Source organism: Myotis nattereri (assembly GCF_964212035.1).
Source record: "Myotis nattereri genome assembly, chromosome: 15".
Taxonomy (NCBI): Eukaryota; Metazoa; Chordata; class Mammalia; order Chiroptera; family Vespertilionidae; genus Myotis; species Myotis nattereri.
In genome coordinates, this window is record NC_138090.1 from 17,596,588 (window position 1) to 17,618,373 (window position 21,786).

The 21,786-nt window shown below is 47.9% G+C and overlaps 1 protein-coding gene across 1 annotated transcript in view; it reads left to right on the forward strand.

Annotated features, from left to right (window-relative positions):
• The window catches only part of HYDIN (HYDIN axonemal central pair apparatus protein), a 329,140-nt gene that overhangs the window by 220,161 nt on the left and 87,193 nt on the right, over positions 1 to 21,786 (forward strand). The window contains exons 27-38 of the mRNA XM_081108072.1: positions 1,011 to 1,188; positions 3,261 to 3,385; positions 7,151 to 7,275; positions 7,686 to 7,822; positions 8,060 to 8,187; positions 8,350 to 8,541; positions 8,875 to 9,024; positions 11,690 to 11,929; positions 15,507 to 15,675; positions 16,928 to 17,095; positions 17,805 to 17,978; positions 18,282 to 18,455. Coding sequence (XP_080964198.1) covers positions 1,011 to 1,188; positions 3,261 to 3,385; positions 7,151 to 7,275; positions 7,686 to 7,822; positions 8,060 to 8,187; positions 8,350 to 8,541; positions 8,875 to 9,024; positions 11,690 to 11,929; positions 15,507 to 15,675; positions 16,928 to 17,095; positions 17,805 to 17,978; positions 18,282 to 18,455 — 1,960 coding nt within the window. The remainder of the gene's footprint in view (positions 1 to 1,010; positions 1,189 to 3,260; positions 3,386 to 7,150; positions 7,276 to 7,685; positions 7,823 to 8,059; positions 8,188 to 8,349; positions 8,542 to 8,874; positions 9,025 to 11,689; positions 11,930 to 15,506; positions 15,676 to 16,927; positions 17,096 to 17,804; positions 17,979 to 18,281; positions 18,456 to 21,786) is intronic.

The window sequence follows — 21,786 nt, forward strand, 5'->3', positions numbered from 1 at the left end:
GTCATGTTGCTACTGTGATGAATCGTCATGTAAATATCTGATATGCAGGATGGTCTTAGGCGACCCCTGTGAAAGGGTCGTTCGACCGCCAAAGGGGTCGCGACCCTCAGGTTGAGAACCGCTGCACTAAACGTTCACGGCCAGGATTATGGGAGTGATATTTTTTAAAATTAAAATTAAAGAGCTCTCAGAAGCAAGAAAAATAAATCAATCCAAGCACTTCACTCATTTACTCAACAAGTATTGACTGAGTCCTGCATTCCCCAGGCACCATTCAAGCACCAGGGGTCCAATAGTGAAAAAGACAATACAACCCCATGGGTGTTTTTTTCATAATTATAAGATAGATTTTTCCTTTTTATTCTTTTGTTGTTGTTGTTGTTGATCCTCACCCAAGGATATTTTTCCGTTGATTTTTAGAAAGAGAGGAAGGGAGGGAGACAGAGAGAGAGAGAAACATCGATGGTGAGAGAGACCCATCAATTGGTTGCCTTCTGCACACACACCCCAACCAGGGCCAGGGATGGAGCCCACAACCAAGGTACACGCCCTTGACCAGAATCAAACCCAAGACCCTTCAGTCTGCAGGCTGAAGCTCAATCCACTTGCCAGCTAGGGCAAGATAGTTTATTTCTACTTATGTCCTCACACTTCCCTTGTGATTCCTTGAAGCTAAGGGCCTCCTGTCCATTGACTACAACAAGAGCAATTTTTTCATTAGCAGGTATGAAAACAACAGGAGGCTGCAATGAGCCAAATTGGTTTTCAAAGCAAATGGAGGAAGTAGTTTCTTGTACATTGTATGTGGATCTATCAGCTTTAAGGCACTTTTGTTGAAGTTTTTTCATCATGAAAATAATTTTCATCATGAAAATAAATCCTGGGGGAGGAATGTGAGTGGAGCATACCCAGCACCATAGGCCCTTGGGGTTATCTAGTCCATCAAACCGCCAGAAGCAGGAGTCCATTGTACCAATTTGAATGTTCTCTCTGGTCTTTCTGCTGCACAGGGTTTTATCAGTTCACTTAAAGAGCAGGAGTTGAAGATTTACTACTTACCTGGAGTACCTGAGATCTTTCAAAGAAGTTTTCAGGTCCAGATCGCCCACCTGGACCCAGAGAGTATCACACTGAGTGGAGAGGGAATCTTTCCTCGAATCTACATCGACCTCCCCAGAAACCTCAAAGGTACTGCTACCCGCTACCGTAGTTCCCCACGGGGGACAAAATACGCATTTTGCCTTGCTTGCTGGAATGTTGAAGGCTGCTCACATCATTGTCTGGGCAGTCCCTACTCGCTCCCTCCTGTGTTATTCCTCCGCTGCAAGAAAGTCAAGAGTTGAAATTGACGTGGAGGCCTGAGTTCAGTGAGATAAGACGTGGCCCTGGCAGTCGCACATTAAGACCCCTGGTCAACTCTGCCATCATTGAGGCCTCAGGAAATTGCCCTTCCAGCTGCCTTTTCTTCCAGCACATGTTCCTTCCCACTGTAATCTCCCTCCGAGTAGTCCTTCCCCGGTGGCACCCTCACAGGTGCCCACTGAGAACCTGAAGGCTTACTTTACTGCCCCGAGTACAATCCTCAAAAAATAAACTGTGCTGAAAGGCAACCAAGGTTCTGGTCCCTTTTCGGTATTGGGGAGTTTGGAAGCTCATTGAGACTGTTGTTAATTGCCTGCCCACGTCTCTAGCCAAGACTTCCTGATAGCATCTGGCCTCCCTCGGTACCAGAATATTTCTGTCTTGGCAGATCCGAAAGGTGATCCGCTCTTTTAGAGCCATGGACTCTGGTTCTTTCTTGCTGGATCAGAGGCCAGAGAAACTTCACTCTTCTCCGTGGAAAGGTCACTCTTCTTCATGAGTCCCTCTTCAAGCTCCTAAGCAGCTTCAGACTAAACCCTCACACCTCTGCCTTTCCTGCCACCCCACCCCGCAAAGTCACTAACTCAACTGTTGATGATCATCTATGACAGTGGTTCTCAACCTTCCTAATGCCACGACCCTGTAATACAGTTCCTCATGTTGTGGTGACCCCCAATTTCATTGTTACAAATTGAACATAATTAAAGCACAGTGATTAATCACAAAACAATATGTAATTATAGATGTGTTTTCCGATGGTCTTAGGCGACCCCTGTGAAAGGGTCGTTCAACCCCCTAAGGCAGGGGTGGGCAAACTTTTTGACTCGAGGGCCACAATGGGTTCTTAAACTGGACCGGAGGGCCGGAACAAAAGCATGGATGGAGTGTTTGTGTGAACTAATATAAATTCAAAGTAAATATCATTACATAAAAGGGTACGGTCTTTTTTTTTTTTTTTTTAGTTTTATTCATTTGAAATGGGCCGGATCCGGCCCGCGGGCCGTAGTTTGCCCACGGCTGCACTAAGGGGTCGCGACCCACAGGTTGAGAACCGCTGATCTATGAAATCCTAATAGCCGGCTCCCTGGAAATATGAACACAAACATTAGCAAGACTAAGGCCATGTCTCATCCTAGCATCTAGAGTTCCAGCGGACAGAAGGCAGCCCAAGTCCACATAGAATTGTCAGGAAGGAAGCTGAACACTGGGCAGCCAGCTGGCCTGCTCTGGCAGCAGACATGGTCAGGCCAGTGCAGGCTTTAAAATCATTGAAATCTGAGTACCGTTAGCTGGGCCTTCTGGGCTCCAGTTCCCTGCAGCCCCCCCGGCTTCTCGTCGCTTCCTAAAAGGCACTGTAATGACTTTGCCTGCCTTGCACTGCTTCCTGGTGAACTTGGGGGTCTGAAACCGCTCCACCACTTGCCTGCCCTCCCTGATTCTGGGGATTGTAGCTTAGTTAGTTGTCATTAAAGCAACTTGAGATGTAATACACACGAAAACTAGTTGAAAGGGTGGCCAGCTGTCTGGGTTTGTCCAGCCTGAGGGATTTCCCTAGTTGTGCAGCTGTGCGTGCTAGAACTGGGAATGTACCAGGTAAGCTGGGATCCAGGCGGTCAGCCTACTAGTAAGACTGGCTTAGGATGTCACTGCCACCAGCTTCTTAAGAACCAGCTGGTCCTAAAGCATCATCGCATTAAACTCAGCGAGGTCTCCGGCACAAATCCAGCTTGCTCACACAATGACCTCATCCTCTAAAGCAGAGAACACATGGCAGAGGAGGCACCAAAAAAGTTCATTTCCCTCCTCACTTTATTTAACCTGAGCTAAGGGTCTGTGTTTGGGACATAATTCATATATTTCTAACCATCCTGGTTTTCTTCTCCTCCCAATCCCCACAGGGAATGAAAAGTATGAAATCTTCTTGAATCAGGCCAGAGAAAACCTAGAAAACGAGTTAGACAAAGATGAAATATTGAGTCACACAGAGACCATTGAGGAAATGTCTGAGGATGAGCCTTTTAAGGTAAGACTAGCCTCACTTTGCACAGAATGTGTATGGCATAAGGACAGTATGTGCAAAGGCCCAGGGGCAGGAAGGACATGGGAAGGAGGAAAAGGTATAGCAAAGACGGGGTGAGGTTAGAGAACCAAGAGGAGCCTGAAGAGATAGGCAGCCCGCTATTGAACCTATTGAGGGTTTTGAACGTCATTCTGAAGGCACTGTGTTTCCACAGAGGCCGGGCGTTCTCGTATTTTGCATCTTTTACTTTAAATCTGCTGGAGTAATTCCAGAGGACAGGTGATGGTAGCGTCAACAAAGCTGATGGCCCAGAAAGTAGGGAGAAGTGGGTGAATTCAAGAAATATTTTGGAGGCAGGTTGGTCAGGGATTGATCGCATGTTGGAGTGAGGAGGAGGCGACTTCCAGGTGATGTGCTTGGATGACAACATAAGGAGGGGACACTCCGAGAAGAAACTCAGGACGAGAAACAAGCTTTGGGTGAAAGAGGAAGAAGGGAAATGAGTTCAAGTGGTCCATTATTACGCCTGAGATTTCTGTGCATCCTCCAAGTAGCGGCATCCAACAGGGAGCTGGACCCACTGCTATGGACCTGGGGAGAGAGAGAAGTTGGAGACAGTGGTGTGAGAGTTGTCAGATGGTCATTGTAATCACCGGAGATAGGGAGTTTCCCAGGGAGTGTACTGAGTGCTGAGGGAAGAAGGGAAACTCAGAGTAAAGGCCTCAGGCACCCACCAGCAACGTGGGGGAGAGGGACAGCCAAAGGGGCTCTGGGACAGTCAGGAGTGTGTGGTGCCTCCGAGGTGGGATCCAAGCCAAGAGGTCTCTTGAGGGAGGGAGGGACCCAGCTTGTAAATAAAGGCTGCCCTGCTGTGGGATAGAAAACAAAATCCCCAAATGTCCCCTCCCACCATTCCCTGAAACCCCTCTCTTCACCATCCGTTCCTGACCACGAAGGCTGCTTTCTCTCTGTGCCCTTCTTTTAAGAGGCAAATGTGCATGAGAACAGTGTCCTGAGGAGGAGGATGTATGCAGCTGAGAGAGCTTAGCTGGGGTTCTCCAATGGGGAAAAGGGGGATCACTAGGGAGACTGGGAGCCCACAGGCCACCAGCAATTACTTATTTGCAGACACTGACAGTGAGCCTTAGTTCCAAGGATATAGTCATAATTAACAACAACAGCTACCATTGAATGAACTTTTACACCAGGCCTGTGCCATGCCACTGAGCTGCATTATTTCATTAAACCCTCCCACGATGAGGGGAGGGGGATAAGATGCCATTATCATCTTAATTTCACAGTTTTAGAGGACTCGTGGAAGTGAAGTGCATTTCCAAGGCAAGAGCAGAGCTAGAGTTGGAATGCAGGTCTGTCCAGCGGACCCCGGCCTGCCTTGGGGCAGAGGTGCAGCTCCACCTGCTACTGCCTTCCCAGGTGGCTCCTCATCAGAGCCTTAGCACGGGGGGGTTTCTGAGGATGTGATGGCAGGGGCAGAGCAAGCTAGTCCTCCTGCATAAGCCAGCGGCCAACTGACCACTAAGCGGCTCAGGCAGGGGCCAGGCATAGGGTGGGCTCTGCTGGGACTGCCTGGAGGTGAGGCAGGCTCCTGCACACATCGTCACGGCTCCCACACCTCCCTGTTGTCTCATTACAGGCCCCTTCACACAGTAACCTTTCCTGCTTGGCCCAGGCCTTCTGGTTTGGACCTTTCAGGACAGGATTTTCCAACCATTTTTCACTATCTCTCCCGCCAAGACATCTTTTCCTAATACCCCATGAAATGCATGTAGTGTATGTAAAACCTAATCTCTTTGAATAGTTTGGTATTCAATTTTTTAATTTTTATGTTGAAGTGATTATAATTCACAGGAAGTTGAGAAAAATTGTTTTCCCATCGGTAGCATCTTACATAACTACAGTTACATCATCAAAATCAGGAAACCGACATCGGTAGCAGCTGTGGAGCTTACGCATCAATTCCATGTGCGCTGGTGTGTGGGCGTGGGGGGATGCGTTTGTGATTTTTTCATGTGTAGATTTGTGTAAACCACCACCACAGAACTGCTCCTTCACCACAAGGATCCTTGTGCTTGTTGGGGAAACAGAATTAAACAAAATCTCCTTCCAAGACAAAAAAAAATCTCTCCACAAAGGCAGATGAAAAAGAAAAAAAACTTATTATTAAACCAGAATGAGATCTGTGTCACAGGCAGTTCACTAAGAGATTACAATGACAGGAAGAAATCTCAGCCTCTTGTATGTAGCTGAGCAGATGCAACCCATTGCAGAAATGTTTTCAAGTAAAACAGTAACTAATCCGTAAGTAAGAACTATCACTTGTCCTCATTAGCAGACTTGGCAGCACCATTTGTCACACAGTTTGTTCTAAAGTCACATGGTAATTGGAGTGACCATCTGGGTGAGCTAATTGGCTTAACCAAAGGAAACCAAACTTGTTGTGTTTTTATGAGATGGCCCTCTGACTTTAGGCTCCCACCCTCTCACAGAAACTGGGCGATAGAGCCCTAGCTGGTTTGGCTCAGTGGATAGAGCATCGGCCTGTGGACTTAAGGGTCCCGGGTTCGATTCCAGTCAAGGGCACATGCCCAGCTTCCTAAATCCTCAGTAGGGGGCATGCAGGAGGCAGCCTATCAATGATTTTCTCTCATCATTGATTCTCTCTCTCTCCCTCTCCCTTCCTATCTGAAATCAATAAAATGTATTTTTTAAAAAAAGAAAGAAAGAAACTGGGCAGTAGGGGCTCCATCATCCTTGATGATCACATCAAGAAACAGTCCCCAGATCCTTAAGAAAGGTGCTTGGAGTTGTAAAGCTGACAAGAGGCTTATATGGCCCTCAAAAAGATTTACATACATTTCAAAGAGGCAGAGAAAGAACTAACAAGTTCTCTAAAGTGAATGCTCTAAGAAGAGGGAATGGGAAGAAGTCTCTTCTCTTCTCTTTTTTATTTTATTTGCACTTACATCCTACACCTACCCCTAATCTAACAATCCCTTGCCCCTAGTAACCACTAATCTGTTCTTTACCTCTATACTTTTATCTCAAGAAGACTATCTAATAAAAGAGTAATATGCAAATTGATCATCACTCCAACACACAAGATGGCCTGCAGGGGAGGGCAGTTGTGGGCAATCAGGCCAGCAGGGGAGGGCAGTTGGGGGCAACCAGGCCTTCAGGAGAGGGTAGTTAGGGGCAACCAGGCCTTCAGGGGAGGGCAGTTAGTGGCAATCAGGCTGGCAGGGGAGCAGTTAGGCATCGATCAGGCTGGCAGGGGAGTGGTTAGGGGGTGATCAGGCTGGCAGGCAGAAGCGGTTAGGGGCAATCAGGCAGGCAGGCAGGCGAGCAGTTGGGAGCCAGCAGTCCTGGATTGGAGAGGGTGCAGGCTGTGCTGAGGGACACACACACACACACACATACACACATACACACACACATATACACCCATGCACGAATTTCATGCACCAGACCTCTAGTGTTATATAAATAAAATCATACTGTATGTAATCTTTGAGGTTGGCTTTTTTCATTCAGCATGATGCCCTTGAGATCCATCAATATCAGTAGTTCATCCCTTTTTATAGCTGAGACTACTCATGCTATCGATGTACGAGTTGCATACTCCACCCACCCCCATGAAAATGTTAATATCACAAATAGACTGCATATCACCCTAAGGGGTGATCTTGCCCACACGGAGAATGCATGTTCTAGAAAAGTCTGCGCCTTTGCTCTTCTCTGTTGCTCCAGTTAAGTGCTCAGCTCCAGATGGAAGTAGAGCGACTCATAGTCCAAAACTATTCCATGGAACATCAGAAAATTATCCACGATCCCATGGACGAAGTCAGCCATCGGGGTCGCCACAGACTAGCCAAGTGAGTGCCCTTCCATGCTGTTCGTTTCAAAGTGCAGTGGCGCGCGCATTGCTGCCCAGCGGAGTGCTCCCTGGCATGATGGTTGGTCATGCAGGAAAGCACTCCACTCCCCTCATGTATCTGCTATCCTTTGGCATCCAGCTAACCAGGCAGGAACCTCTGGCTTTGTCTAGTGGACAGGCCCAGGTTCAGGTTCATGAGAGCCCACCTGGAAGGTGTGTTGAGATCATGGCTGAAACAACAGTGTGGACTTCTGAGGGAAGACGTAGCTGGTTCCTGGTCTCCCCTCTGGGGCCATTCATTGTTCTCAACTCCAGAGCATAGCATTGTGCCCGGGAGATGGGAGAGAGCCTTGTGCTCCCTCACTTTTGGAAGAGTGACTGGTGAGGAGAGCTTGTTGCTCATTTCAGAATCCAGCTGCCAGAGTATATCCTAGACTTTGGCCACATCATCCTTGGCGACTCTCGATCCCACATCATCAAGATCACCAACACCAGTCACATCCCAGTGTCCTTCCACGCGGAGAAGCGCATCCTGCACGACACAGGTAACCAGGCCAGGGAGGCCTTTCCCCCTGCACCTTGTCATTTCCAACAATGGCAAGGCCATCTGTCCTGGCTTTCTGGAGAGGAGTGTGGATTTCCTCTGGGACCGGCGGAGAGAATTGTTGGGTCATTCATTGGGTCTTTGAATGGTTATCCTGCCCCAGAGGGGCTTCTAACAAAAGCAGCTCTTGTTTGCTATTTCTCCTTCCCACAAAGAAATTCTGTTTGTCTTGGTCCAGGCTTTAGTACTGAGCTAGATCGTGTAAAGCAACTGCCTTCCTGCGAAACGGAAACATTTGAAGTGAGATTTGACCAGCAAGGGACCAACCAGTCTGTGGGAAACAAAGAAGCCATTCTGCCCATCAAAGTAAGGTGCACCGCTGGGGCCAGCTGAGCCTTCCCAGCTCCCAGCTGTGCTGGCCGATCACCCCTGGGATGATTCAGTTACTATTTCAGAGTCATGATTCTCCCCCCGCCCCCCAACCCTGTGCCACATGCTATGCTAACAGCAATCTTATGGCCTCTCTAGGTGGTTGGAGGGCCAACAGTTCACATCTGTCTGCAAGTCCAGGTGACCATTCCCACTATGACACTGTCTTGTGACAAAGTGGAGTTTGCCACAATTCAGTGTGGGCAGTGCCTTGTGGAAACTATTCAGCTCTCCAATCATCTTCAAGTTCCTTGTGAATGGTTTGTCGTCAGCCATAAGCCATTTAACAAGGTAAGTGAGTTGCGGCCCGTTGATCCCCCTTTTCCGTCTCCATTTCAGCCAGATTTGTAATTCTAGGCATGCGCTCTCATCATTTCACTCTCCTGCTCAGACTTTCAGGGACAGCCATCTCCTCCTGAATAAAATCTAGTTCCTTAGCTCGGCACTTGAGGGTCTATCAGGCCATGCTGTCTGGCGAATGTCTTATTCATCTTTGCACCCCTGGTATCTACACATTCCCTGGTGCTGGGAAGGCACTTAGTAAATGCAGGTGGAGTGAGCAGACGCTGGAATAAGTCCATTTTCCCTAGATGGTTATCTAATTGTCTAATATTTATTAACCAGCTGGAGAAGCACATGCCAAAGTACTTAAGACGGAAACTCCATACCGAGTTCAAGCCAAAGACGCGGATCTTTGAGATCCAGCCCACGACAGGGGTCTTGGATCCTGGTGAGAAGGCCAACGTGCAAGTGAGATTCATGCCCAAGGAAGAGGTAAGCGAGAAAGAAGTGTGGTTCCATTCAGACTTTGCATCGCTGAGCTTTACTCAGAGTCCAGGTTTCGTTGGGTCTCCAGGGAAGCTTGGAGCGACCTGTGCCTTCTGTTCTGATTATGACGTGGCCAGTGCTTCCGGTTCACGTAGGGGCTGTGTGGCCTGGCGGTGAAGAGCACCCGCTCTGCAATCAGCACATCTGCCTGACGCATCGACTTTGCCTCCAGGCCTGGGTGAACGGCCTCCGGCCTCTGCCATTAGAGGCCGTGTGGCTTGGAGCAGATTACTTAACATCGCTCAACTTCCGTTTTCTCACAGATCATAGGAAAAATAATAATAATCCCCTATTGCATTTCTGAATCCAGATAAGCTCCAAAAACTGGGGGAAGTTTTCCTAAGTTTCAGACCCAAACCCATTTGGCGGAAAAACCTCATCTGAACGGACGTGAGACCCTTTACTTATCCCACTTCGTTGGCAGAGTCTAACATTGCAGTGCAGAAATATTAATGTGTTTGATTCCAGGGGACCTGCCCCAGGCCCTGCTGAGGCTGTTGGGTAACACAGGGTACCTGTTCTCTATAGAAATCTGAATTTGAATGTGTCTGTCCCCAGGGTTTCAGGTAAGACCTTATCAACTGCAATAGCTACCTCCTAGGGTCATGTTGAAGAATAAGTGAATTAACGTGAATAAAATGGACAGCATACTGCTCTGTATGTAGTAAGTGTCTCAATAGCTGTTAATTATTATCATTAGTAGTTTTGATAATAATAGGTACCTCCCGGAAGACCCTGTCTGGGCCTCACAGACGCTTCATTTGTGAATACCACAGCACAAAGCTGCGTCTGACAAAGAATATAGTAAAAACAATAAAAAGTTAGAACCAGAGGGGACCTCAAAAGGTTACACTGTGAAAACTTTTGTTCAAAGCTTAAGGCATTTAGGAGACTTTTTTTTAATTCTTTTAAAAGAAAAAAGCATGGAAGTTTTTAGAATACCTATGGTTTTCCTGGTAATGGCTTTGAGGAAATGTTTAAGAATCTGCAGTGCGAAAGAAAAAAAGTGAGTGACTTCATATCTGATTCTAAAATAAAAGTCCCTGTTTCTATGATTGGCCGGTGTTCTCAATGGTTAGAGTGTTGGCCCATGCACTGAAGGGTCGCAGGTTCGATTCCCAGTCAAGGGTATATACCTGCATTGGAGGTTTGGTCCCCAGGTCCCATCAGGGTACATGCAAGAAGCAACCAATCAACGTGTCTCTCTTCCTCTCTCTCTCCTCCTCCCTCTCTCCCTTCCACGCTCTCTAAAAAACAATGGGAAAAAATATCCTTGGGTGAGGATTAACAAAAAAAATTAAAATAAGACAAAATAAAATCCCTGTTCCTATTATTATAAAAATATCCCCAACCCTTTTTAAAAGTAAATAGAATTAATATATTTTTCATTGTTAGAGAATCTTAAGACTGTCAAGGGGCCTCCTCAAGCTTTTGGTTGTTTTACTGAAGGAGAAAAATGTCAGTAAATATAGTTCTTTTTCGGGCAAATTCCATAAAGATTGAACTGGAATTGGTCAAAGTTAATAAAAATGCCCCCACCGATGGGGAGAGGGATTTATTGGCTACATACAAGTAATTGGTTTGCCCTGCAGCCCATACAGTCCGCACCTACATCTCCATCAGCAGCAGCAGCAGAGAAATCACCGATGTCCATACATACAACTCCTAGACATGATAACATGTGTTCAGAATACGCCGTGTTAGAAAACAAGGAAATGAATGTTTCAGCAATATTTCCATAAAAAGCAATTAAAATATAGAAGTTTGGGATGGGGCCTGTGAACCCATGTCTTTAAATAGGTCCCTTAGTGAAACCAGAGTAAGATCACTGGCATCAGGTATCAAATGGTACTTGGATCGTAACTGCATCAGATGAAGTGAATGCCGTAGCTGATTACCCATGACTTAACTCGTGTTCAGAAAATGACAGTATGTTCATTCAGATTCTCCAGGGAACAAACCTGGAGACATTTTTTTAATGCAAACAGATTATTTGAGAAGTGTAGGGAATACCGATAGAAACGTAGAAAAAAAGGTCAGGGGAAGGAAGGCAGCTAATAGGATGTGTGAGTGAGCCAGCTGCCTTGGAGACTGGAACTTAATCCCACTGGAAACGCTTAGAAAATATATAAAGTGCACATTTCAGAATTGCCCCTCCCCAGGGGCGAGGGAGCTAACTCCTGAGAGTCACTGGTTGAGGGCCGCTCCCAGGAGGGGTGACTTCTCCGGCACTGTGCCCACCCTGTCCATGGGTAGCCAGGCCCATGAAGTGGGAGCCCAGGGGTGCAGACCTAGAGGTACAGGGAGTGGCAGTGGGGCATCTGAGTACCCTGGAGGTCTGAGGGATATGGGCAAGGCACTTAGAGGTCCTTCTACAAGTATAAAACATTGATACGGCGCCTGGCGTGCAATAGGCACTATTAATCCTGTAATAGAAATTACTCTCGTGCAATTTCATAAGAAAAGTTTTCTCTCTTCTTCTAAATTTCTCTCTTTTCATCTAAATTCTGTTCTCTCCCCGCCCCCCGTCCCCCAACCCCAGTGGTTTTCAGTTCCACATGGCGTGTAACAGAAAGAAATCCAATGCTTGTTTTGTTTTTATGTTTTCCAGAAATTCTACAGTCAAACCCTGACGTTCCAGCTTGTCCGCAGTACTCAGAAGCTTACGCTGCTGGCACAGGGGCAAGGCTTAGAGCCACGCTTGGAATTCAGTCCTTCAATTCTGGAGCTGGGGCCGCTGCTGCCTTACGCGCCTGGAGACGAGGCCGAGGTGGTGGTGAAGAATCCCTGTGACTTTCCCATTGAATTTTACTCCTTAGAATTTGACCAGCAATATCTCATCGAAGAGAAGGTGAGCAGAGGCCCAAACCAGTCTTCATTTTCCTCCCCGTGTTGGGCCCTGACCTGTACTGGTGCTCTTCTCTCTGCCAGGACCGCTGGCCCCTGGCCTTTACCTCTCCTTCCCTTTGAACCCTTCCTGGTCAACTTCAAGATCGCTGTGTAGACTTTTCTAACCTGCTTCCCTTGCCCTGAGCAGAAGTCATGACCTCTTTGTGATCGCATTATGCGTCTAAACAACCAATGGGGAAATTAATACATGCTAATGGTAAAAATTCAAACAGTGAAGAATGTATGCAGCAGTCATTCTATTTGAAGTGAGTTTCTTGTAGATCGCATGTAAGTGGGTCTTTTTTTAATACATTCTGGCAGTCTCTGCCTATAGTTGTTATATTTAGATCACTTACATTTACTATAGTTATGTTTGGGTTTAAATCTGCCCTTTTTTTCTGTTTGTTCTGGGCTGTATAATTTCCAGTTTCTCCTTCATGTTCATTTTTTTAAAACTTTATTTTTTTTAGAGCAGTTTTAGGTTCACAGCAAAATTGAGGGGATGGTACAGAGACTAGACCAGGGGTGGGCAAACTTTTTGACTCCAGGGCCACAATGGGTTCTTAAACTGGACCAGAGGGCCGGAACAAAAGCATGGATGGGTGTTTGTGTGAACTAATATAAATTCAAAGTAAACATCATTACATAAAAGGGTACGGTCTTTATTTTTTTTAGTTTTATTCATTTCAAATGGGCCAGATCTGGCCCGCGGGCCGTAGTTTGCCCACGGCTGGACTAGACTATCCGCCTGCCCCTACACTCCATGGCTTCCCTCATTATCAATATCCCTTCCTAGAATGTACATTTGCTACAACCGATGAGCCTACGTTGACACACGATAATCACCCAAAGTCTAAAGTACATTAGAGTTCACTCTTGATGTTATATGTGCTATGGGCTGAGACAAATGTATAATGACATTTACGCATCATTATAGCATCATACAGAATAACTTCACTGCTCTAACAATCTCCTGTGCTCAGCCTATTAATCTCCTCCTCCTTCCAACCCCTGGTAATCACTGATCTTTTTACTGTCTTTATAATCTGGTCTTTTCCAAGATGTCATCCTATATAATAAAAGGATAATATGTAAATTGTCCCCTCGACTGGGAGTTCGACCAGGAGTTCAACCAGGGGGCAGGGTTGGCCAGCCAACTGCCCGTGGCCCCTCCCCGCAGCCGGCCTCTCCCCAAGTCGCACCCCCCCCCCCAATCAGGGCAGGCTGGCTGGACCCTGTGCACGAATTCATGCACCAGGCCTCTAGTATAGTCTTAATCAGTATGTAGCCTTTTCAGATTGGCTTCTTTCGCTTAATAGTGTGCATTTAAGTTTCTTTCATGTCATTTTGTGACTTGATAACTAATTCTTTTGGTCGTTGAATAACATCCCATTGTCTGGATGTACTGCAATTTATTTACCCACTCACCTACTGAAGGACATCTAGGTAGCTTCGAAGTTTTGGCAATTAGGAATAAAGCTGCTGAAACACCCATGTGCAGGGTATTGTGCAGACAAAGTTTTTACTCCTTTTGCTAAATACCAAGGAGCACAATATGTAAGAATGTGTTTAGTTTTATAAGAAACTGCCAACATGTCGTCCAAAGTGCTTGTGCCATTTTGCATTCTCGTCCGCAATAATTGAGAGTCCCTGTTGCTCCTCATCCTCACCAGCATTTGATGTTGTCAGTGTTTTGGACTTTGGCCATTCTCTGAGATATGCAGTAGTACTCATTGCTGTTTTATTTGCATTTCCCCCGATGACATATAATGTGAAGCATCTATTCATATGTTTATTTGCCATCATTATATCTTTTTTGGTGAGGTATCTGTTAAGGTCTTTTGCTTACTTTTTAATCAGGTTGTATGTTTTCTTATTGTTGAGTTTTAAGAATTTTTTACATATTTTTAAATAACAGTCCTTTGTCAGATGTGTCTTTTGCAATATTTCCTCCCGGCTGTGGTTTGTTTTCTCATTCTCTTAACAATGTCTTTTTCAGAGCAGAAATTTTTAATTTTAAGGAAGTTTTGCTGTTCCTGGAGTCTGATGTTTAGCTATCTGATTCTTATTAGTTATTTATTACTGCAAAACAAAATACCGCCAAGCTGAGCAACTTAGATGTTTGTCATCTCATGTTTTCTGTGGGTCAGGAATTTGGGACTGGCTGAGCTAACTAAGGTGGCTCTGCTTCCTCAGGACCCTCCCCCAACTTGGTCTTTGAATCTTCTCCTTTCTTTACATCCAGTGTTTATGCTCTACTACCTGATTTAGATGCTGCCTCCAGAAGTTTCCCTCAGAACGGGAATCTGTCCCTCTGAAGGCAATCTCTTCATTGGGTAGTTATGAAATGCTCAATGGCTTACGTTGGCACAGCATCCTCTCTTGTGGGTCAAGTTCAATGGAAAGCAGAATTTAAGACTCTGCGATTTGCATACAGAAGGTTTATTAGGGAGCTCTTGGGGAAAACACCTGTAAAGAATAGGAACGCAGAATTGGGACAGAAAAAGGCGACCTGTGAGAGGTTGCAGCGGAGACTTCAGCTGACAGCACAGGAAGCTCTGGAGCAGGCTCTTCAGTTACCCAGCTGAAGCCATTGGCCAAGGCTTGGTGTCTCCACAGCAACCAGTCTCTGGAACATTCCTTCCTTTCCACACTGACCTCTATCCTAAGCTCTCTTCCATTTCATTGGTCCATTTGTCTATCCGACATCAATACCACCCTATCTGTTACTCCAGCTTTGTAAGTCCTGATATCTGGTATGACAATCCTCTCTCTTCATTCTTCTTTATTAGGGTTCTAACTATCCTTATCTCTTTGTCCTTCAGTATATGTTTTTTAATGACCTTATTAACAGTGGTTTTCAAACACCTGAAAATGGTGATTCTGGAGAAGGGTTGTCTAACAAGATGTATTTTTTCACACCAGTGGAGCCAGGTGTCCCTCCAGCACTTGCCAGCAGCAATAAATTAGGTCAGATGGGGAGTAATTGCTTTCTAGGAGTTCATTTTATAAATATGCATATACACTAAAGTTGCCGCATTTAACAGGGGGGAAAAAACAGTTTTCCCAGTTAAATTTGAATTTCAGATAAACAATATGGACGTATTTATACTAAAAAGATGTATTCATTGTTTATCTGAAATTCAGATTTAAATAGGCCTCCATATTTCATCTGGCAATCCTCATACATTTATACATTTCCTCTCTACCTCCTCTTTCTTCCTATCTCTATCACTCTCTAAAAATCAATGGGAAAATATCCTTGGGTGAAGATTAACAACAATAACAAATTTAAAACAAGAAGAAAATTCTCTTCCACATGTTAAATGTCCATTTAGGCTGAAATGGAGCAAAATAAAGACCCATCTCCCCAGGTTCAGGGCTGAGCGAACCTTTAGACCCTCCGAAGCACCCTGCCCTCTGCACACACCTGCTTCAGGCAGGGGCAGGGGTCTGACGGGTGGGAGAGCAGACCCACCGAGGGCTGTGGGGAAGAGCTTCCGGGGAGACCACCAGCACTTCCCCTTGTCCTCGCGCAGATCTTGCGGTCGCTGAAGGGCTACGACTCCTACAACACCCTGCTGCTGCCCCCCCGGGTGCCTGGGGAGAAGCTGCCCTCAGAGGTGTACGAGTACTTTAGGGAGATGAAGCAGTCCAAGGAGGAACAGATGAAGGCGAAATACCTGGAGGCTCTGGCTCAGGACAACGGTGAGAGCTCCTCCCGGGGGCCGGCTCCGGCTCCGCTACTGCCCTGGCTTCTTGGAAGGGTCCCTGGGCCAGGCAGGCGCGAGGTGCCTTAGGCATTTATTTCTAATCCTTACAAAGTGGTCCCGTTATCCCCGGGTGCATGGGTGCGCAGACGGGGCACTTTCTGCTCTTGAAAGGCCCTGTCTTCAGCTACAGTCACAGCCTGGGGTGCTCGGGAGCTGGGGCTTCAGTTTTGAGTTTCAGGGGAGCCAGTTAAGCCCCTACAAACATGCTATGTTGCAAGCACTGAGCTGAAGAGCTGGGGGGAAAAGGTCAATGAAGCAGCCCCTGCCGTGGAGAGATCACAGGAAGTGGATGGAGGGAAAGACATCGCCTCTCAGGGCTGCCTGGTGGCGCGGGGTACAGAGCTGAGAGGCTGTGACGGACGAAGGACACCATGAAGTCAGGGAAGGGCCGCGTCCCTCTCAGCCCATTCCACTCCGCCGCCGTGGGCTCCTTTCTCCCCTTGGCCCGTGGAGGAGTCCGGGACGGGGACACTCTGCTTCTTCCCAGTGCTTCCCGGGCCTCTGCTCACTCTGCCCTCTCACCGTCGGCCATCCTGCTCCCCTTCCCACACCGCGTCCAGGGGAGCCCGCGGTCGCAGGCCGCATCGCCACCTTCGCTCGAGAGCTGCAACCTCTCTGGCTCAAATCCAAACCCTCAGCAGAGAGGATGCCTGGACCCTGGGGTGGGGGTGGACGTCAGCGTATACAATCCCAGCCCTCCCGTGCATGCACCCCCTGAAGCGCTGTGGGATGGGCGATGAGGGGGGTGCTGGGCCGACAAGAGTCAATATGCTGGACACTCAGCCGGGGAAGATGTCCATGACAGGTTACAGGGGAAAGCAGGTTACAAATTGGTGTGTACAAGACTGGTTTTGGAAAATTAACCGCGTGAGAGGTTGCTAGCTCTCCCATACTGGTATCATAAAATCAAGCTGCGATTCCTCTGTCATCATTTCTTTATCGATATCTCTTTTTGAAACTGAATTTTATAATTTTTTTGCTTTTCTGAATTTTCCAAATTTTCTGGAGCACTAATTTTGGGGATATTGTATGTTAAAATGTAGAAGCACTCTGGGCAGAGAAACTGCATGCAGTTCTTGTTGATTTGAGCTGGATGATCCAGGATGATAGTAACCAGCAGTTCTCCTCTTTGTCGTTTCCCTTTTTCACCCACTCTCTCTTGTCTCCCCCCACCCCACCCCCGGCAGAAGACGAAGATATACCCTTGTCGGAGCAGGTAACGGTCTCCAACGTGAAGAGGGGCTCACTTAGCCGAGGGATCTCTGTCACATCCGACCTGGAGGACTGGGAGGAGTCCAAGAACAATCCAGATGATGAAGAGGATGATGACAGCCTGGAAAAACTAGTGTTTCAAAGTAACCAGTATTTCATTTATTTATTTTATTTTTATTTTAGAGAGGGAGGGAGGGAGAGGGAGAGGGAGAGGGAGAGAAAATCAATGTGAGAAACATTGATCGGTTGCCTTTCATATGTGCCTCTGACCTGGCCCAACCTGCAACCCAGGTGTGTGCCCTGCCTGGGAATTGAACCCACAACCTTCCCATGCGGAGGGAGGGGGGGGTGCAGGGGGGTGGGGGGAGACACTCTAATCAATGAGCCACACCAGCCAGGGCTAACATTTGAATGTTTGGGGGCCAGTTTTCTCTAAGCAGCAGCAGGAAGAGTGACTGATGCCTTTCACCTTTCTCCAAACCTTCTAGCATGACTACGTATTAATTCTCTAACGTGACTATGCCATCATTTATTTAGCCATTTCCCTGCATGTTGCAAACTCAGCTAGTTTCCAACATTATTTTTTTCAGCAGAAGAGATTCCCAAAAATGGAATTAAGAGTCAAAGAATATCTATAATTGCAATCCTAGCAGCCCCGGGCAAATTAGTAGCCAGAAAGGGTACTCTCATACAATACAGGAGGGAATGAGGGCTGCAGCAGATGGGTTCTCGTTTCCAAACGGTATCTAAAAGGAAAAAGTCACTCTCATTTCCATCAGAACTCATGTGGCCTCCGGGTGTGTCCACAAGCACGCACATGCGCACACGCACACATGTATTTTTAATTTGCAGCTGAGAAGTTACAGAGCACGGACAGCCACTCTGCAGAGGACGATGGAGAAGCAGAGAACAGCCCAGTGAACAAAGCCATTGCTCGCTACCTGGGCATCGATGTTTCTGCAGAAGGTAACCTGGCCAAGAACCGGAAAGGCATCGCCATTATCGTCCACGGGACGCCCGTGTCAGGTATGTGACAGCTCTGAGGGGTTGCCCCTTTTATGGGGTGAAGCTTGCACGTGTCATTTTGAGGACCTAAGATTATTTTATTTGGAGAAGTTGTGGGTTCCCGTAGCACAGGGCCGACCGGTGGCAGAATCAGGAGCAGAATCCCCGGTCCCGATTCGGGCCTCAGGTCTTCCTTCTCTTTTGGCTGCCACCCCTGAGCACAGCAGGGCACCCGGAGAGATCACTGTCCAGGGGCCTCTGTTCTAGAAGCTTCTGTCTAGGACGCCAAGGAAATAATGTCCAGCCCCCTGACCTTTCCTCCAGGCAAGACGGCCACGGCAGCCAGCCTGGCCAAGTACTACGGCGCCGCCTGCTTCAACATCGACTCCATCGTGCTGGAGGCCATCTGCGACGGCAACAGCATCCCAGGGATCCGGGCCCGGGAGCTCTGCATCAGGGCGGCCATCGAGCAGTCCATGCGGGAAGGAGAAGAGTCTGGTGAGAGCCGTTTCCACTCCCTTCAGCACCTCGGCATGAGATGCTTTCTGTGGCCAGGCAGCCAGCACCCACTCCGGTAACCCCCACCTTCGCAGTGTCCCTCCCTGAGCTTTTCTCCCACCGCTTGGTTGAAGGCTGATTTTCAACGTGCTGCTACCTTAGGGCCCAGAGGAAAATTCTCCTCCCCAAACATCACGTGGCCCTTCGGGGAACAGGACAATGACTGGCACGTGGCCCACACCTTTGGGGGTGACACCTGGCGAGGAGCAGAGGGAAAGAGTGTAACAGCAGCGCGGGCTCTGGGAGAGCGGGCGTGGGAAGATGGCACGATCGGGGGCCGTTTTCGTGGGAATGGGCTTTGAGGGAGCAGGACTGTGTTGATAGGTGACGATAAAGGACAGGACACGCCAGACAAAGAAAGCAGGGAAGCCGACAGTTAGTGAGAGGTTGGGGGGAGGCTGAGGACAGTGGTCATTGACCTGATGCCAAGATTGGGAATCTGGGTCTTACTTGGAAGGAAAGGAGTCGGGTGATTGTCACCCTGTGGGGGTAATGGCCGGAAAGTAGCTCTTGTAATGACTCGTAAGGGAAGCCCGAGGCGGCGAGGCTGGGCAAGCTGACCTGATTGCCGCCACGGCAGCGCGAACTGAGGAGTGGGAGGCGCTCAGGACGTCACACCAAGATAGGGGCAGAAACCTGGAAGCGGGGGACAGCGTTTACCAAGACAGGGGATGCGGGGGGAGGAGAAGGTTTGCTGGAGAGACTTAACCGAGTGTTTGAACGCCACAGCAGTGAGGCCTGGGACGGCCGAACTCCCAGAGGCGGAGAATCCTGGCCCCATCAGGTCATCCAAGGACCTACAGGTCAGGGGGATGAACAGCTGCTCACGGGGAAATGTATGGAAGTAGAGTGCCTGCTGGGAGCTGAGTTGTTTGCATAAAAATACTCAGAACAGGGTGACAGCCTTCCTATTCCTGCAGCAGGCCTGCGCGTTGGTGAAACGGGGTGGGGCTTTCAGTCGTGTCGCTCCCTTCAGCACCTCTGCCTGGGATGCTTAAGGAGACGGTCGGGTCTAAGAGAAATAGCTCTTTAGTCGTGTAGGGGAGGAAAGATAATTTCCCTCTGCCCCTCTGAGTTCTCGGCTGAGACTCCTGTGATAAGAAAAAAAGAAGATTAACAAGAGGAAACAGGAGTTTATTAACACGTGTGCTTCCCGTGTACATGGGAGGTAGGGGGAAGTGAGTAACTCAACGTGGCTTTAGAGTCAGAATTCAATACCAGCTTAGGAAGGAAAGGAGAGGCAGGACGTCATCCTCTGGTGAAAGCAAACGATTTCTAGGAATGATGAATGAACCCTTAGGCACACGGAGGGAGGCATGACAGTTCGTCTGGGTTGCTGCTGACTTCCAGTCTCCTCTCCTGTGATAAGCGTCCATCTTCCCCAGTTGGTGGAACTCCCAGAACAGTGATGGCGAACCTACGACACGCGTGTCAGAGGTGACACGCGAACTCATTTTTTTGGTTGATTTTTCTTGGTTAAATGGCATTTAAATATATAAAATAAATATCAAAAATATAAGTCTTTGTTTTACTATGGTTGCAAATATCAAAAAACTTCTATATGTGACACGGCACCAGAGTTAAGTTAGGGTTTCTCAAAATGCGGACACGCCGAGCTCAAAAGGTTCGCCATCACTGTCCCAGAAACAGATTTGTGGCAAATGGGTTCGTGTTGCGTGCCCGTCTGTAGGCAGATAAGTAAGGGAAGTTCAGAGAAAGCCTCTCTGTGCATGTGCCGGTTTTCAACTGCCTACAGCTCGAAAGAATCAGAATACCCAAGCGGCAATTGTGAGGTGGCACGTCCTGAACTCCTGGAGTAATATTTCAGGGTGGCACATTCTGCTGCCCTTCCGCGGGAACCCCAAGCTGAATCATAATTCTGGTCCTCTTCGATTTTTGTTTCCTTCTCCGGCAAATAAACTATATTTCACTGAGGCCTCTGGAGCTGTGCGTGTCCTGTGACATATCGTGACGTATGAATGTGAGCTCCCTGCCTGAGAATATAATGTCAGCCCAAAGGCATCATTGGGGAGTCTTTCTCAACAAGTGACAGGTGCTGCAGCTCGAGTAGAGGAAACCAGCCCAGGAAGTTCCACAAAGAAAGGAGTGGGATGGACAGGGCAGGATGGGACCTTGGGGAGCACTGGCACTGTAGGAGGGGTGTGGAGGGGATGCCGGGGGGGCTGAGAGGTGGAGGGGGGATCGGGGGTGGGCGATGAGGAGAGCAGGTCACAGGGAAGCCACCTTTGAGTTACTCATTTCCCCCCACCTCCCATGTATACAGGAAGTATACATGTTAATAAACCTGTGCTTTCTCTTACTAATCTGTTTTTCTCATCGCCGGAGTCTCAGCTGAGAACTCAGAAGGGTAGAGGGAAGATGATATTTCCGCGCAGCAGGTGGGAAAGATCTGCAGGAGGGAGAGGGGCGAGAAGGGCTGTCAGGTCTCTCCGGGGCCCTGGTGGCATCCAGGCACCCTTCCAGCTTCATTTTCCCCGTAGCCCTCACCACTCGTTAACGTACTGTTTCTTTTCCTTATTTCATTGTCTGTCTCTCCCCACTAGAATGTAAGCATCCAAGGGCAGAGATTTGTGTTAGTTTTCTCCACTAATGTATTCCTAGGGTAGTGCCCTGTGCATAGTCCATGCAGAGTCAGGATTTATTTAAAAAATGGATTCAATCAGTAAAGGATCCTAATTGGAGATTGCTGGACATTCCAGTGGGAGGAATCCTGAGAAGAGAGGGCCTGTGAAGTTCACAGTTCAGAGGTCACTGGTGACTTTGAACCAAACCCTTTTAATGGAGGGCAAAGCCCCAACACACATTTGCCGTTTGCTCTGGAGTCAGCAGGCTGTACCGAACAGGAAGTGATACATCTGAACTTGCCTGTGAGTGTGCAACCCATACTGGATTGGAAGACGTTGTATGACTAAAAGACTGTAACTAAAAGACACAGTAACCATTGTTTATATTTTTCACATTATTTTATACTTACATTATATTATCTATTTTTATATTTGACTAGAGGCCTGGTGCACAGATTTGTGCACCGGTGGGGTCGCTCAGCCTGCCCTGCGGGAATCGAGCCAAAACTGGCTCTCCGACATCCCCTGAGGGGTCCCAGATTGCGAGAGGGTGCCTCTTGGGTGACGAACCCTGGAATCAGGCTACCTCCTCTCTGGTTCCGGGTGCGTCACCTGAGAACCGCAGTTGCCAAGTCACCGCAGCTCGGCAGCTCCTGCGTTGAGCATCTGCCTCCTGGTGGTCAGTG